Raw genomic sequence first — 18,114 nt, 5'->3', positions numbered from 1 at the left:
AATGACTGATATATCAATATTTAATAGAAGAAAACCAACCGATATTAAAATATCTTAATTTAAAAAAACAGACTAATATTTTTAATCTCTTAATTGAACAATACTGACCCAAATTGGTAAAAAAAAAAAAAAAAAAAAGCAAATTTAAATACCTTAAAAGAACAAAACTAACCAATATTTAAATACCTTAATTATACAAAAACCAACCGATATTTAAATATCATCATTTAACAAAACTAACCAAAATGTACTTTTTTTTCAGTAGAAATAAGAAGTAGCTACATTTTAATTTCTTAAAGGAATGAAACCATTGATCAGTTTCTGTTATAGATGATCATGCATGATGTTGTTCAGCACTAAAGGCTGTTGTGTGTATTGGCAGCGGCTCCGTACTGGATCAGCGCTCCCAGGAATCTGGTTCTGGCTCCAAAGGAGATGGGCATCATCACGTGCCGGGCCGCCGGACACCCCAAACCTAGCATCCGCTGGCTGGTGAACGGGCTGCCCATTGAGGGTCAGTGACTGTGTGTGTGTGTGTGTGTGTGTGTGTGTGTCAGTGTGTGTGTGTGACGCTGTGCTGTTGGTGACAGATGCTCCTAAAGACCCCAGCAGGAGAGTGGAAGAAGACACCCTCATATTCTCCGAGGTCCAGACGGGCTCCAGCGCTGTCTACCAGTGTAACGCCTCCAACCTGTACGGATACTTACTGTCCAACGCATTCGTCAACATCCTGGGTGAGAAAATACCAAACAAACACTTCTGGTCACAGGAGAATAATGATTCATCCCAGAGAAAATGACTGTATATTAGAAATAAAGCCTGAAGTGTTTAGAACTGTTAAGGTTTGCTGCATTCATTATTTTCATGACAACACATAGCACATAAATGCCAGTTCTGATTTGTTACATCTGAAAAGAAATGTTGATTTTAATTATTTTTGTAGTCACAATTATACATTTCTCTTTTATGACACAAATCATTAGGATATTAAGTAAAGATCATCTTCATGAAGATATTTTGTCAATTTCTTGCAATAAATATAATGTTTGATTAGTAATATGCATTGCTAAGAACTTCATTTGAACAACTTTAAAGATGATTTTCTCAATATCTACATTTATTTGCACCCTCAGATTCCAGATTTCCAAATAGTTGTATCTTCAGCTTTCAGATGATGTATAAATCTCAGTTTTAAAACTGACTTGTTTTGTGCTCCAGGGTCACAGATATAAAGTGGAAGTGTGAGTGATGATCATGTGATGTTGTTTGTGTTCCAGCGGAGCCGCCCAGAGTCCTGACGCTGCCTAATATCATCTATCAGGTCATTAGGAACAAACCGGCGCTGCTGGAGTGTGTGGTGTTCGGCTCGCCCGTCCCCACCATCACATGGTGTGTGTGTGTGTGTGTGAGACTGTTTACTGGAGCCTTTCTCTTTAATTGGCCTTCATTAGAGAACTGCAGGCATGATTCTGCCGCAGTGCATTGTGGGCCGTCTCTCATGACTTGTTTTGGCTGTGGAAATTGTGTACTGCAAATTTGAGGCCAGTTGTTATCAGTCTGTCCATATAAAAACCAGAGTGCATGATGGGATTGTCTTGACCAGGTTTAAGGACAGTCGCTCCAGCATGTTGGAGGGGAATGCTTATGTGTTCCATGAGAACGGAGCGCTGGAGATCCACATGTCTCAACCCTCAAACAGCGGGAAATACACCTGTGTGGCCAGGAACAACCTCGGCATCTCCGAGAACCACGTCTACCTGGAGGTCAAAGGTGAGAGATTCAGCACTGAGCCCCTACATCACTGTCCTCTGAGACTGGGGGGAAATAGAGAAAAACGAATAATATGATAATAATAATAATAATAATAATACTTAAACTAAAATAATAAAAATAAAAACTATTTAAATAAATAAGAAATTGAATAACTAAATATTAAAAACAATCATTTGAATAAATCTATTATAAAAATGGACAATAAATAGATATAAAAGGATTTCAATCAATCAATCAATCACCTTTATTTATATAGTGCTTTAAACAAAATACATTGCGCCAAAGCACTGAACAACATTCATTTGGAAAACAGTGTCTCAATAATGCAAAATGATAGTTAAAGGCAGTTCATCATTGAATTCATTGATGTCATCTCTGTTCAGTTGAAATAGTGTCTGTTTTAATTTGCAATCAAGTCAACGATATTGCTGTAGATGAAGTGACCCCAACTAAGCAAGCCAGAGGCGACAGCGGCAAGGAACCGAAACTCCATCGGTGACAGAATGGAGAAAAAAACCTTGGGAGAAACCAGGCTCAGTTGGGGGGCCAGTTCTCCTCTGACCAGACGAAACCAGTAGTTCAATTCCAGGCTGCAGCAAAGTCAGATTGTGCAGAAGAATCATCTGTTTCCTGTGGTCTTGTCCTGGTGCTCCTCTGAGACAAGGTCTTTACAGGGGATCTGTATCTGGGGCTCTAGTTGTCCTGGTCTCCGCTGTCTTTCAGGGCAGTAGAGGTCCTTTCTAGGTGCTGATCCACCATCTGGTCTGGATACGTACTGGATCCGGGTGACTGCAGTGACCCTCTGATCTGGACACAGACTGGATCTGGTGGCCACGGTGACCTCGGAACAAGAGAGAAACAGACAAATATTAGCGTAGATGCCATTCTTCTAATGATGTAGAAAGTACGGTGTTATGTGAAGTGTTCCGGTTCCAGTTTACCTAATTAATGCAGCCTAAAAATCCTTTAACGGATTTGGATATTAAAAGCATATTAGTATGTTTTGTGTATGCCAGGTTAAAGAGATGGGTCTTTAATCTAGATTTAAACTGCAAGAGTGTGTCTGCCTCCCGAACAATGTTAGGTAGGTTATTCCAGAGTTTAGGCGCCAAATAGGAAAAGGATCTGCCGCCCGCAGTTGATTTTGATATTCTAGGTATTATCAAATTGCCTGAGTTTTGAGAACGTAGCGGACGTAGAGGAGTATAATGTAAAAGGAGCTCATTCAAATACTGAGGTGCTAAACCATTCAGGGCTTTATAAGTAATAAGCAATATTTTAAAATCTATACGATGTTTGATAGGGAGCCAGTGCAGTGTGGACAGGACCGGGCTAATATGGTCATACTTCCTGGTTCTAGTAAGAACTCTTGCTGCTGCATTTTGGACTAGCTGTAGTTTGTTTACCAAGCGTGCAGAACAACCACCCAATAAAGCATTACAGTAGTCTAACCTTGAAGTCATAAATGCATGGATTAACATTTCTGCATTTGACATTGAGAGCATAGGCCGTAATTTAGATATATTTTTGAGATGGAAAAATGCAGTTTTACAAATGCTAGAAACGTGGCTTTCTAAGGAAAGATTGCGATCAAGTAGCACACCTAGGTTCCTAACTGATGACGAAGAATTGACAGAGCAACCATCAAGTCTTAGACAGTGTTCTAGGTTATTACAAGTAGAGTTTTTAGGCCCTATGATTAACACCTCTGTTTTTTCTGAATTTAGCAGTAAGAAATTACTCGTCATCCAATTTTTTATATCGACTATGCATTCCATTAGTTTTTCAAATTGGTGTGTTTCACCGGGCTGCGAGGAAATATAGAGCTGCGTATCATCAGCATAACAGTGAAAGCTAACACCATGTTTCCTGATGATATCTCCCAAGGGTAACATATAAAGCGTGAAGAGTAGCGGCCCTAGAACTGAGCCTTGAGGTACTCCATACTGCACTTGTGATCGATATGATACATCTTCATTCACTGCTACGAACTGATGGCGGTCATATAAGTACGATTTAAACCATGCTAATGCACTTCCACTGATGCCAACAAAGTGTTCAAGTCTATGCAAAAGAATGTTGTGGTCAATTGTGTCAAACGCAGCACTAAGATCCAATAAAACTAATAGAGAGATACACCCACGATCAGATGATAAGAGCAGATCATTTGTAACTCTAAGGAGAGCCGTTTCAGTACTATGATACGGTCTAAATCCTGACTGGAAATCCTCACATATACCATTTTTCTCTAAGAAGGAATATAATTGTGAGGATACCACCTTTTCTAGTATCTTGGACAGAAAAGGGAGATTCGAGATTGGTCTATAATTAACTAGTTCTCTGGGGTCAAGTTGTGGCTTTTTTATGAGAGGCTTAATAACAGCCAGTTTGAAGGTTTTGGGGACATGTCCTAATAACAATGAGGAATTAATAATAGTCAGAAGAGGACCTATGACTTCTGGAAGCACCTCTTTTAAGAGCTTAGATGGTATAGGGTCTAACATACATGTTGTAAGTTTAGATGATTTAACAAGTTTATACAATTCTTCCTCTCCTATAGTAGAGAATGAGTGGAACTGTTCCTCAGGGGGTCTATAGTGCACTGTCTGATGTGAAACTGTAGCTGACGGCTGAATGGTTGCAATTTTATCTCTAATAGTATCGATTTTAGAAGTAAAGTAGTTCATAAAGTCATTACTGCTGTGGTGTTGGGAAATGTCAACACTTGTTGAGGCTTTATTTTTTGTTAATTTAGCCACTGTATTGAATAAATACCTGGGGTTATGTTTGTTTTCTTCTAAAAGAGAAGAAAAGTAATCAGATCTAGCAGTTTTTAATGCTTTTCGGTAGGATATGCTACTTTCCCGCCAAGCAATACGAAATACCTCTAGTTTTGTTTTCCTCCAGCTGCGCTCCATTTTTCGGGCTGCTCTCTTTAGGGTGCGAGTATGCTCATTATACCATGGTGTCAAACTGTTTTCCTTAACCTTTCTTAAGCGTAAAGGAGCAACTGTATTTAAAGTGCTAGAAAAGAGAGAGTCCATAGTTTCTGTTACATCATCAAGTTGTTCTGAGGTTTTGGATATGCTAAGTAATTCGGATACATCAGGAAGATAACTTAAAAAGCTGTCTTTTGTGGTAGAAGTGATGGTTCTTCGATACTTGTAACAAGAAGTAGAATTTACAATTTTGGCTATATGAAGTTTACACAGAACTAAATAATGATCTGAGATATCATCACTTGGCTGAATAATTTCAACACTATCAACATCAATTCCATGTGACAGTATTAAATCTAGAGTATGATTTCGACAATGAGTAGGTCCTGAAACGTGTTGTCTAACACCAATAGAGTTCAGAATGTCTATAAATGCTGATCCCAATACATCTTTTTCATTATCGACATGGATATTAAAATCACCAACTATTAAGACTTTATCTGCAGCCAGAACTAACTCGGATGTAAAATCACCAAACTCTTTAATAAAGTCTGTATGGTGCCCTGGTGGCCTGTATACAGTAGCCAGTACAAACATAACAGGGGATTTATCATTAACATTGGTTTCTCTGGATAATGTTATATGAAGCACCATTACTTCAAACGAGTTATACTTGAAGCCTGCCCTCTGAGAAATCCTGAAAACGTTATTATAAATTGAAGCAACACCTCCCCCTTTGCCTTTTAGACGCGGCTCGTGTTTATAACAATAATCTTGGGGGGTGGACTCATTTAAAATAATGTAATCATCAGGTTTTAGCCAGGTTTCTGTCAAGCAGAGCACATCTATATTATGATCAGTTATCATATTATTTACAAAAAGTGTTTTCGTAGAAATGGATCTGATATTCAATAAGCCAATCTTTATCATTTGTTTATCCATATTGCATTTGTTTTTTATTTGTTGAACCTCAATTAAATTGTTAACCTTAACTTGGTTTGGACGTTTTTTGTATTTTCTAGTTCGTGGAACAGACACAGTCTCTATAGTGTGATAACTAGGTGAAAGAGTCTCTATGTGTTGAGAATTAACTGACCTCTGTGACGGGAGGCAGCTAGCAGACAGTCGGTTTAGCCAGTCTGTCTGCATCCTGACCTGGGCCCCAGTTAGTCAAGTATAAACACTAAGACTATTTGCCATATTTCTAGACAGAAGAGTGGCGCCACCCCAGGAGGGATGAAGACCATCTCTTTTAAACAGGTCAGGTCTGCCCCAAAAGCTCGTCCAATTGTCTATATAACCTATGTTATTCTGCGGGCACCACTTAGACATCCAGCCATTGAGTGATGACAATCTGCTATGCATCTCATCACCACGGTAAGCAGGGAGGGGACCAGAGCATATTACAGTGTCTGACATCGTGCTTGCAAGTTCACACACCTCTTTAAAGTTATTTTTAGTGATCTCCGACTGGCGAAGTCGAACATCATTAGCGCCGGCATGAATAACAATCTTACTGTATTTACGTTTAGCATTAGCCAGCACTTTTAAATTTGCCAAGATGTCAGGCGCTCTGGCTCCCGGTAAACATTTGACTATGGTGGCTGGTGTCTCTATATTCACGTTCCGTACAATAGAATCGCCAATAACTAGAGCACTTTCATCAGGTTTCTCAGTGGGTGCATCACTGAGTGGGGAGAACCTGTTTAATGTTTTGATCGGAACAGAAGAGCGGTGTTTTGACCCACGACTACGCTGCCTCACCGTCACCCAGTTGCCCTGCTGCAGGGGCTCTGCTGGAACCGGACAATGTACAGGAATCCCTGAGCTAGACGCATCCAAAGCCATATCTAGAGCCCTAACATTCTTACTGTCCTCAATTAAAGTTTGGATGCGTGTCTCTAATTCTGAAATCTTCTCTGTCAGCCTAACTGTTTCCCTGCATTTATCACATGTGAATCCCTCATCAGCGACAGAGATAGATAAACTGTACATGTGGCAAGAGGTGCAAATAACAATTGTAGGAGAAGCCATTACTCACCGTGCTTGATGAAATATTCTTACTGCGGTTGTTTGATGAACTTGTGGAAAACTGCAGCGTGAGAGAGGAGAGGAGAGGAGAAAAGAAAACGCTAATGACAAGCTAACGAGTGCTAACGCTTTGCAGGTGTGCTGCAGTCACGGAAGAGTGAACGATCAAAGTTAATCTGATAAGATTGATCGGTAATATCAGAAATATGGTGTGAATTAAGTTATATTTTACAATTAAAAAAAACAAACAAACAGACAGTGATAGTAAGAAAGATTATAGAGAAAAAATATAAAATAAAAACAGCTACATGGAGCTATGATTAGCTACAGAAGGCCAACAGGAAGTAGAGAAAACACTGTCCAACAGCGACACCATTTAAACAAATCATAAAAAAGTATTAAAATAAATATTTAAAAACAGTGATTTGTAATAAATAAATGATATAATATTATTAAACTAGCCTAATTAAAACAATTATTAAAATGAATGTTAAATATATAACTTATATAGCTTAATACATTATAAAATATTATTTAGATAAATAATAAACTGATTTATATAATTACATATTAATTAAATTTGGGTGTCCGTGGCATCTTAAAGACTGAAAACCTCTCTAATAATTCTTTCTATAGTGAGTTGTGTGAGTGTTTTAGTATGTGCTTATACTGCACTTTTAAAATGAACAGACATGGATATTGGTCTTAATAGCTTCACTATCCCATGATGCATTGTGTTTAGAGGCTCCAGGCCTTAGCTTGCATGTTTTTCACTTTTCAAATGGCACTTAAGTGCATCTCTGAAGAGCACAACAGGAAGTGTGCTATATTAAGAGCACTAGGAAATGATCCATCGGTGGATCATCAGACCCGATGAGTGATGGAGACTCACGATGTTTTGTGTGATATTATCAGGGTTTGACTGGATGAGAATGTGCTGAGGTTTGCTCATCTGTAGCGTCTCTCTCTAGAGCCCACGAGGATCCTGAGGCCGCCGGAGTACCAGGTGGTCCAGAGGAACAGGGACGTGGTGTTCGAGTGTAAAGCCAAGCACGACCCGTCCCTCGTACCCACCATGACCTGGCTGAAGGACGACCGAGAGCTGCCCGACGATGAGAGGTCTGAGAACCACACACTGTCTGATCATCTCATAATCTGATGATCTTTCACCTTTGAATATTATAGCTTGTATCCAAACCATTTTCTAATATTTTCAAAACATTTTAAACAGAAAAAGTGTGGAAAAGCACTTCTGTATGCTTCTTTAAGTAGAGTGCTGCACTAACAACAGCGAGATTATGGGTTTGATTTCCAGCAAACTGAGCATGCATGAACTGATAATAAATATGCACATTTCATTTCAAGGATAAAGGCATCTGCCTAATGCAGAAATTTACCAATTAGTTTTTATTTGTTTTATTTTTTAACTGACCCTGAACATACAGTAATATGTGGGTTAAAGTCATCATAGTACATTTCAGAAAAGAGCAATGAAATGTTTCATATTTTAGTCTTTAAAAACGTTTAGGTGAGTAACAGTTTGAGTAGATGTTGTAGAAAAGATGAGGATCACTGGCAGGTTTTAGATGTCATTAGCGTTCACGGGATCAGTTTGAGTGTCTGCTGATGAAGCAGCTCTGAAGCTAAAGTACTGTGAGGAGCCGGTCTGAGGGTGTTGTGTCTGATCACAGGTTTAGAGTGGACTCGGACCGTCTCACCATCACAGACGTCACAGAGAGCGATGCAGGGACGTACACGTGTATCATGAACACCACGCTGGACCAGGACTCGGCCAGCGCTCAGCTCACAGTGGTCGGTGAGTGTTTGTGTGCTAACCAAGGACTAGATCCAGTGTCTCTCTGGATTCATTTAGATACAAGGGATTTTACTGACAGATAATATTAATAATAGCATAACGTTAATGATAATGATAATGATAATGATGCTAATACTACTAATAATAATAATAATAAGAAGAAGAAGAATAAGAAGAAGTAGAAGAAGAAGAAGAAGAAGAAAAGTTAACTAAACAAGTAGATAAAAATTTATTTAAATAAATATCATTTACATTTACATTTACATTTAATCATTTAGCAGACGCTTTTATCCAAAGCGACTTACAAATGAGAACAATAGAAGCAGTCAGGTCAACAAGAGAACAACAACAGAATACAAGTGCCATGACAAGTCTCAGTTAGTCTAGTATAGAACGCATAGCCAGGTGTATATAATTTTTTTTTTTTTTTTTTTAATTAAATGAAAAAGACAAGAAAAGGAAAAGCACTGGTGTTAGTAGGTTAAGTGCAGGCGAAAAAGATGAGTCTTTAGATGTTTCTTGAAAGTGAGTAAAGACTCCGCTGTACGAATTGAGATTGGGAGGTCATTCCACCAGCTGGGCACAGTCCAGGAAAAGGTCCGTGAGAGTGATTTTGAATTTCTTTGGGATGGCACCACAAGGCGTTGTTCACTTGCAGAGCGCAAACTTCTGGAGGACACATAGGATTTAACCAGTGAGTTTAGGTAAGTTGGTGCCGTGCCAGTGGTTGTCTTGTAGGCAAGCATCAGTACCTTGAATTTGATGCGAGCAGCTACTGGTAGCCAGTGTAACCTGATGAGGAGGGGAGTAACATGAGCTTTTTTTGGCTCATTGAAGACAACCCTCGCTGCTGCATTCTGGATCAATTGCAGAGGCTTGACAGTACATGCAGGAAGAGTCAGGAGAGCATTACAACAGTCCCGTCTGGAGAGAACCAGAGCTTGGACAAGAAGTTGGGTTGCTTGCTCTGACAGGAAGGGTCTAATCTTCCTAATGTTGTATAAGGCAAACCTGCAGGACCGGGTCGTTGTAGCAATGTGGTCAGTGAAGCTTAACTGATGATCCATCACAACTCCTAGGTTTCTGGCTGTCCTCGAAGGAGTTATGGTTGACGAGCCCAGCTGTATAGAGAAGTTGTGATGAATCAATGGGTTAGCTGGAATCACCAGTAGTTCAGTCTTTGTAAGGTTAAGCTGAAGGTGATGGTCATTCATCCAGCGGGAAATGTCACTCAGACAGGCTGAAATGCGAGCAGCTACCGTCGGGTCATCAGGCTGGAATGAGAAGTAGAGTTGGGTGTCATCAGCGTAGCAGTGATAAGAAAAGCCATGCTTCTGAATGACAGATCCTAAAGATGTCATGTAGATGGAGAAGAGAAGTGGTCCAAGTACTGAGCCCTGAGGAACCCCAGTAGCAAGGTGGTGTGACTTTGAAACATCACCCCTCCAAGACACACTGAAGGATCTGTCAGAGAGGTAGGACTTAACCCACAGGAGAGCAGTTCCAGAGATCCCCATCTTTCTGAGGGTGGACAGGAGAATCTGGTGATTGACAGTGTCAAAAGCAGCAGACAGGTCCAGTAAGATGAGTACCGAGGATTTTGAAGCTGCTCTTGCTAGTCGCAGGGCTTCAGTAACCGAGAGCAGAGCAGTCTCAGTTGAGTGGCCACTTTTGAAGCCAGATTCAAGGAACATAGAAAGCTGGTTGAACACAGCCCGCTCAAGTGTCTTTGCAATGAATGGAAGAAGGGATACCGGTCTGTAGTTTTCAAGAAGCGCTGGATTTAGAGATGGTTTCTTGAGCAGTGGGCTTACCCGAGCCTGCTTGAATGCTAAGGGAAATGTTTCCAGATTGAAGAGAGGAGTTGATAATGTGAGTAAGTGAAGGTATGACTGAAGAAGAGATCGCTTGAAGGAGGTGAGTGGGGATAGGATCAAGTGGACAAGTAGTAGGATGATTGGACAGGAGAATTTTGGAGACGTCCATCTCTGAGAGTGGGGAGAAGGAGGATAAAGAGTGTGCATCAGTCATTGTGAAGTTTTCCTCAGTCTGTGGTGTGGAGAATTGTTCACTGATGGATCTCATCTTATTTGTGAAGAAAGTTGCAAAGTCGTCCGCTGTAAGAGTCGATGGAGGAGGTGGAGGCGGCGGATTAAGAAGAGAAGAGAAAGTCTTGAATAGTGTCCGAGCGTCACAGCAGCTGTTAATTTTGTTGTGGTAGTAGGATGTTTTCGCTGTTAAGACCTTTGCAGAGAAGGAAGAGAGGAGTGATTGATACACACTGAGGTCCGTAGAGTTTTTTGATTTCTGCCATTTCCTCTCTGCAGCCCTGAGTTTAGAGCGATGTTCACGGAGAACCTCGGACAGCCAGGGGGCAGATGGGGCAGTGCGTGCTGGTCTAGACAGCAGTGGGCAAAAGTTGTCCAAGCAAGATGTTAAAGTGGAGCAAAGAGTGTCCGTAGCACTGTTCCTGTCCAGAGCAGAAAACTGAGAGAATGGTGGAAGAGAGGATGAAACCACAGCAGATAGGCGAGATGGAGAGAGTGAGCGTAGGTTCCGTCGAAAGGTGACCTGCGTTGGAGTGTGTGCCACTTCAGGAGTAAGTGCTAGGTTAGCAGTAATGAGGAAGTGATCAGAGGTGTGCAGTGGAGCAACTGAAGAGGTGTCCACAGAGCAACCACGCGTGTAGATGAGGTCAAGTTGGTTGCCCGATTTGTGAGTCGCTGTAGTGGACATTAGCTTGAGATCAAATGAGGTGAGCAGAGTTATGAAGTCAGCAGCCTGGGGTTTATCTAAGTGGATGTTGAAGTCACCAAGCAGTACCAGAGGAGTACCATCTTCAGGAAAGTTTGATAGCAGCACATCCAACTCCTCCAAGAAGTTTCCCAGTTGACCTGGAGGACGATAAACGACCACAATGTGGATTTTAACAGGGTGGGTTACAGTAATGGCATGTGATTCAAATGAACCAGTACCTGTAGGTGATGGCTGAAGTTCAAATTTCCATTCTTTGGATATAAGGAGACCCGTACCTCCACCCCTCCCAGTTGTACGAGGAGTGTGGGAACAAGTGAAATTAGTAGAGAGGGCTGCAGGGGTGGCAGTATCTTCAGGTTTGATCCAAGTCTCTGTCAGTGCCATGAGGTTGAGACCGGAATGGGTAGCAATAGAGGAAATGAAGTCTGCTTTGTTAACTGCAGACTGGCAGTTCCAGAGACCAACTGGAATAGAGAGCATAGTAGTAGAGGTCAGAGGGACATGGCATAGGTTTGTCAGACAGGCCTTCCTGCGGCGTACATAGCGTGCTCTCCGAGTGTTAGTAGTGATAGTAGAGATCTGAAAGCACATAGTGACTACAAAGTGTAAGATATATTTGAGAACAAACTATACAAAGACTGGAAAAAAAGAGAAGCAATACTCAGGTGCCCTGTCGGTGTCCTTGCTCGGTGGAGTCGCGCAGGTAGAGTCGATTGTCTTTACACTCGTCGGTCTTCACATGAGGAGGGTTCACACGAGGGTTGCCGCGACCGCTGCCGCGGGGAAACCTAGTGCTTTGGATTAGCCTGATTACCTGTGATTGAAGTCAGCTGGACACGCCTCACTATTTAGCAGATCGAAACCAGGCAGTCCCGCGATAGGCAAACGCAAAACCAAGCGCCACTTTCAGCACGTATTAACCACGGTAAGACACACACAATTTAAACCAAAACAAAAACTTTCCTAGCTATGATGATCACACACTAGTCTGATGAGAAAACAAGACAAAACACTCACAAGCTGCTGTCCTTCTATGTTGCTCGACTGTTTCTTCTCAAATGATATCAATATCAAATGATAAGTAAATAAAAAATACAATACAAATAAATAAAAAATAGTGAAAAAAATTATAGAAAAACAAGGAAATAAAGTAAAATAAATAATAAAATGTTTCAGATAAAAATGTTATACAAAATATTTTAAAATATTAACAGAAAATCCCACTAAAAACAAGATTAAACTATCTAAATGAATAATAATTCATATTTTTTAATAAATAAAAATGAATAAATAATACAGTGATTGAATAAAATAATAAAAACAGTGATTTAAATAACAATTAGTCTATTGTAATCAATAACTAAAATATAAATACAATTTAAAACTGTATGAATAAAAATGAAAATAATTAAATCAAATAAACTGACAGAATAGTGCATTTTAGAATAATTTTAGCTAGAAGTGTGTAATTGTTTGTAAATTAACCCATCTCTTCCTCACTCCTCTAACCCCTCCCACTCAGAGGCCCCGCCCACTCCCACAGTGATCTACGGTAAACACACAGCACATCACATCCCATAATGCCCTGGGCTTGTGTGTGGTGATGTTCATGGAGCATGCTGTTGTGTGATCACATTGATCTGTCTTCTGATTTACTTTGGAGTCGTTCTGTTGATTTCCACACAAAGGCGTCTGTAGAGTTTGCATGACTCATCACGTGAATGCGCTTTAATTTGTGCATGTGCAGACATGAAGCTGATGATGTCATCACGCAGCATGTACTTGTCTGATCATGTGATCACGAGTTGATGAATTGATTCATGTTTGTGTTGACAAAAGCACTTAGCACTGCATGCTGTCATTAAAATAGCAAAGTGTAAATCCAGGAATCCTTTCTCTGAGATCAACAAACTTTTCAAACCACTATCTCTAAAGAAACTCCAGACATGTTTTCTAATGTAAATTTACAGTACCTACCTATCTTTCCCCAGAATTATCTATCTCCCTGCTTGGCCTTATACGCACTAATACATCTGAGATTGAATACCTGATATTTCAATTAAGTTCTGTAATTTTTTCGATGTTAGATCAACTCAAGATTCATCCACTGCCAACACATACAGTGGAAATCATTATGCCTTATCTTTTTTTTATCTATCATCCACACAACAAACAGATCCCTTGCTACTGGACTAAAAATAGCTGCTATAACCCCAGTGCTTGATAACACAGTCCCGAGTAATTTTAGATCCATCTCCAACCTCTCCTTGTCTATTAGAAGTTTAAGAAAAGGGACACATTTGTCTCATTTGGACAAACCTGATCTGCCAACCATTTGAGTCTGGTTTTCTTCCTCTCCACAGTACAGATACAGCTTTTTAAGAGTAGTGAATGACCTCTGATTCTGGTGCCCTCATCCTTCTGCTCCTCTGATCTGAGTGCAGCTTTTGATACTGATTGCCATTCAGTATTCTGTCTCTTCAACCTGTTATCAGCAGATCTTGTTTCCCGTGGTGTACCTCAAGGTTCAGTTCTCGGTCCACTTCTGTTTCTAATTTTTATGCTTCCTCTTGATCAGATCTTATAGCCTTATGGTCTGAACCTCCATATTTATGCAGATGATGCGCAAATCTATCCTACTGTACAGCCCAATTCAGTTTTTTCTTGCTTTCTTTCAGTTTTATTTCCATCACTTCTTGCCTATGAGATCTCAAACCATGGTTCTCCTGCAAATATTACATCTTCATTCACATAATGATGGAGTTACAGTAAATTCTCCACCCATTGTATCGATTCTTGGGGTATTATTTGATTACAAATTATGTTTTGAACCTCACAGCCAACTGTTGTTAAATCTTATTTTTCTACCTCTGCAAAAGTTTTAATATATTGTGAAATCACAAAAATGCTGAAACTGTTAACCATGCTTTAACCTTGATTCTGAACTATTGTACTCTTCGTTTTGGTACCAACCCACTAAAACCCTTAATTGCCTGCAACTAGTTCAAAACTCTGCTGCTTGTGTCCTACATTGAAAATGGTATCAGCTCATATCACTCCTGTCCTTCAGCACTGCACTGGCTCCTTATCTCTCTTGTCCTAGTTTTTAAGCCTTCCATCTAGGACCTCCATATCTTACAGAATTAATACTTTCTTATGTTCCTGCCTGCACTCTTAGATTCATTTCTGAGAATTTCAGCTGCTAAGCTTCGTAATAAGCTGGCTGAAAACATCTGTGCTGTCTCCTCACTACAGACCTTTAAGACTGAACTAAAATCACAATATGTTTTATTGATTGTTTATTTTTGTTTTTCCCTTCGGTTATTGTCTTGTATGTTATATGATCACCGTCTGACTGCCTGTGTTGTCTTGATTATATAATTATATTATTTGTATCATGTAAAGTGTCCTTGGGTTCTCAAAAGCAATATAAAAAATAAGATGTATTACTATAGTATTATTTATTAGTGGTATTTAACTCTACAGAGCAGCCAGGAGTGCCGACCGATCTGGAGCTGACGGATCCAGGAGCAAGAAGCGTTCAGCTGACCTGGACACCTGGAGATGAACACAACAGCCCTATCAAGAGTAAGACAAACATACACACACACACACACCTGTGTGCATGCTTTTAAAGATCTTTACATTTCTGTTGGGTGTAAGGATGCTTCCTGAATGACCTTGTGCTCTTTCTGTGTCAGAGTTCCTGATCCAATATGAGGATGCTCTTCACCAGAGCGGCGTGTGGCACAATCTGACGGAGGTTCCTGGAACCAAGACCACGGCTCACCTGAAGCTCTCTCCATATGTCCACTACAGCTTCAGAGTGCTGGCGCTCAATGATGTGGGCTTCAGCCATCCCAGCATGCCCTCACGCCAGTTCAGGACCAGCCCTGCAGGTATGGCACACGCGTGTTCACACTCACACTAGTGTTCATCCGCTCGCATCTAACACATCTCTAATACCTACAGCTCCTGACGAGAACCCCACTGAGGTCAAAGGTCACGGCACCGAACACAATAATCTGGTCATCACGTGGAAGGTGAGATGCTGAATATTAATAAACACCTCATATAATGATTATGTAAACTGTGTTAACCCATGATGTTCATTAGAGCCCTATGAATCCTTTTTATTTTATTCCTAAATTCAGTATTTGTTTCAAATTAATTTTGTTGATTTTTTTTTTTTACATTTATTAGGGCCCTATGAAATCTGTTTTTATTTTATTTTTTCCCCAAATTCCTTTTTGTCCCTTAAAAAAATCATTAAGAAAAATCTTAAATCCCCCTTGTCCCATTGTATTTTATTTTTTTACATTTTAATAGTTTAGTTAAAACCTCCCAAACAAAAACACACATGAACAGAAGGGAGAAACAAGCGATCTCTTGTGTAAACAGATGCATTTGAGAAATAATGTGATCATCAGCAATAGACAGCATATAAATGAAAACTGCAGAAAGCTAGTAAAATGATGATCCAGGATGGTATGTGTGCAAGCTTTGGAGGTGTTGATGGAACGATTTACTGGATTTATGCTTTGATAATTATACTGAATATATTATACAGATACAAATAATTATACAGATGTAGTTTTTCATAAACGTGTGATTTTATCATCTTTTTTCTCACAATTAGAAAGTTTAGGAAACCTACCTATATTCAAGTGTAGATAAAAAAGTAGGGCCATTGATTTTTATTTTGGCGTTTTTGCATATTCAAATATTCATACAATAAAATGTACTGTAGGCCATCAAATTTTAGTGAAAAATCGTAAAAATCGCTGGTAATTTTGTAAAGACATTCATGTTTGTGTTGGGCAGCCGCTGACGCCTCTTCAGGCCAACGGTCCCGGCCTGCAGTATAAGGTCATGTGGCGTCAGCTGGACATGGAGAAGGACTGGACGTCAGTCAGCGTGGCTAACGTCTCTAAGTTTGTTGTGTCGGGGACGCCCACGTTTGTGCCGTATGAGGTGATGGTTCAGGCACTGAACGATTATGGTCCTGGACCCAAACCCAGTGCTGTGATTGGATACTCCGGAGAGGACTGTGAGTGATGCTTCCAGCAGTTCACACACCTTTATACACTTATCTAGTGGAATGATGCTAATCCCAGAATGCACTTGTGCAGTTCCATCGGCAGCTCCGGGTAATGTGCGGATCCTGGTGCTGAACAGCACGCTAGCAGAGGTGCACTGGAGCCCTGTTTCACTCGAATCTGTGCGTGGACGACTGCAGGGCTATAAGGTACAGCTCTACTTTCATCATGTGACCCGCTAATACTCAAAATCAGATACTCATGTTTAATCTCAGATTCTCACGATTAATCTCAGATTCTCACTATTAATCTCAGATACTCACGGTTAATCTCAGATACTCACGATTAATCTCAGATACTCACAGTTAATCTCAGATACTCACAGTTAATCTCAGATACTCTCAGATATTAATGATTAATCTCAGATACTCACGGTTAATCTCAGATACTCACGGTTAATCTCAGATACTCTCAGATATTAATGATTAATCTCAGATACTCTCAATTAATCTCAGATACTCACGATTAATCTCAGATACTCACAGTTAATCTCAGATACTCTCATATATTAATGATTAATCTCAGATACTCTCGATTAATCTCAGATACTCACGATTAATCTCAGATACTCACAGTTAATCTCAGATACTCTCAGATATTAATGATTAATCTCAGATACTCACGGTTAATCTCAGATAATCTCAGATATTAATGATTAATCTCAGATACTCACGATTAATATCAGTATTGACCAAAATAATCATAATTGTGGTTCTTTTTGGTAATTGAGTGGCTGTAATTCAGTTTTTCATTTACAGAATTTACATGAGAATAAAATACATAGAACTAAGTCTGCTTGTCACACTCTTAAGGAGACACAAATGGACAAATAAAAACATTCTAACCATGTCAGTTTTCATGACACTCAGAATAGTGCATGCTGGGAGGATTTGGAGAGTTTGAGGATGGTAGAAAGCCTTTAACAGAGGTTGTACTGTTATCTGTGTGCAGGTGCATTACAGTCGAGAGCGTAGTTTACACCGACACAACTCTCATCAGGGCAAACAGAGGACTGAGATCTTCAGCCCCAACAAAACCAGCGGGATGCTGCCTGACCTGCTGCCCTACAGCGTCTACAGCCTGCGTGTGACGGCCTTCAACGGCCGAGGAGAAGGTCCCTCCAGCGTCCCGCAGCGCTTCGAGATGCCTGAGGGAGGTAAGAGCAGCGTGAACATTTCTACAACACCCAACAGAGGACACGATCAAAACTGACAGCAGAGACACAGACTTTTCCATTTCCAGAGGCATATTGACCTTTTGAAGGCAACTTTTTTTAGCCTTTTTAAATGCATATATCCCCATTCATTTACATTTTAATTTTTGTTTGATACATGTAATAAGAATAGGGCATTAAAGGGCTGTTACCAATCAAGTCAAATCAGACAAAAACCATCGTTGCATTCCAGGCGGAGCACAGAATCTGCATCTGATTGATCTTTACAATGGCATAAATAATGTTCTAAATACAAAATATATTAAATTTAGAAAAGATTTAACGGGGGTTGCTGTGTGTTTGTGTTCCAGTTCCAGGCACGCCGTCCTTCTTCAAGGTTTCTGCTATAGATCTGGACTCTCTGACGCTGGAGTGGGGTCCACCTCACGAGAGGAATGGCCGTCTGTCCGGATACACCTTCAAATATCAGACCGGTGAGAACACCTGTGCAGCGTCACTGCGCTTTACTGATCAAAGACCCATTCA

The 18,114-nt window shown here is 40.3% G+C and overlaps 1 protein-coding gene across 13 annotated transcripts in view; it reads left to right on the top strand.

Moving 5' to 3' along the window:
* The window catches only part of LOC113042979 (neuronal cell adhesion molecule), a 78,799-nt gene that overhangs the window by 52,003 nt on the left and 8,682 nt on the right, over window positions 1-18,114 (top strand). For 8 of the 13 annotated variants that reach the window (XM_026202021.1, XM_026202032.1, XM_026202027.1 and 5 more), the window contains 14 exons: window positions 383-514; window positions 591-734; window positions 1,278-1,389; window positions 1,604-1,770; window positions 7,715-7,862; window positions 8,435-8,559; window positions 12,839-12,868; window positions 14,803-14,904; window positions 15,018-15,215; window positions 15,289-15,359; window positions 16,141-16,366; window positions 16,449-16,564; window positions 17,367-17,571; window positions 17,940-18,062. In XM_026202021.1, the coding sequence (XP_026057806.1) occupies window positions 383-514; window positions 591-734; window positions 1,278-1,389; window positions 1,604-1,770; window positions 7,715-7,862; window positions 8,435-8,559; window positions 12,839-12,868; window positions 14,803-14,904; window positions 15,018-15,215; window positions 15,289-15,359; window positions 16,141-16,366; window positions 16,449-16,564; window positions 17,367-17,571; window positions 17,940-18,062 (1,899 nt within the window). The remainder of the gene's footprint in view (window positions 1-382; window positions 515-590; window positions 735-1,277; window positions 1,390-1,603; window positions 1,771-7,714; window positions 7,863-8,434; window positions 8,560-12,838; window positions 12,869-14,802; window positions 14,905-15,017; window positions 15,216-15,288; window positions 15,360-16,140; window positions 16,367-16,448; window positions 16,565-17,366; window positions 17,572-17,939; window positions 18,063-18,114) is intronic. The other 5 variants (XM_026202026.1, XM_026202031.1, XM_026202024.1 and 2 more) reach the window with 1 other exon arrangement.

The sequence above is a fragment of the Carassius auratus genome, chromosome 25, assembly GCF_003368295.1.
Source record: "Carassius auratus strain Wakin chromosome 25, ASM336829v1, whole genome shotgun sequence".
Classification (NCBI taxonomy): Eukaryota; Metazoa; Chordata; class Actinopteri; order Cypriniformes; family Cyprinidae; genus Carassius; species Carassius auratus.
This window is presented reverse-complemented; position numbering and strand designations above follow the sequence as displayed.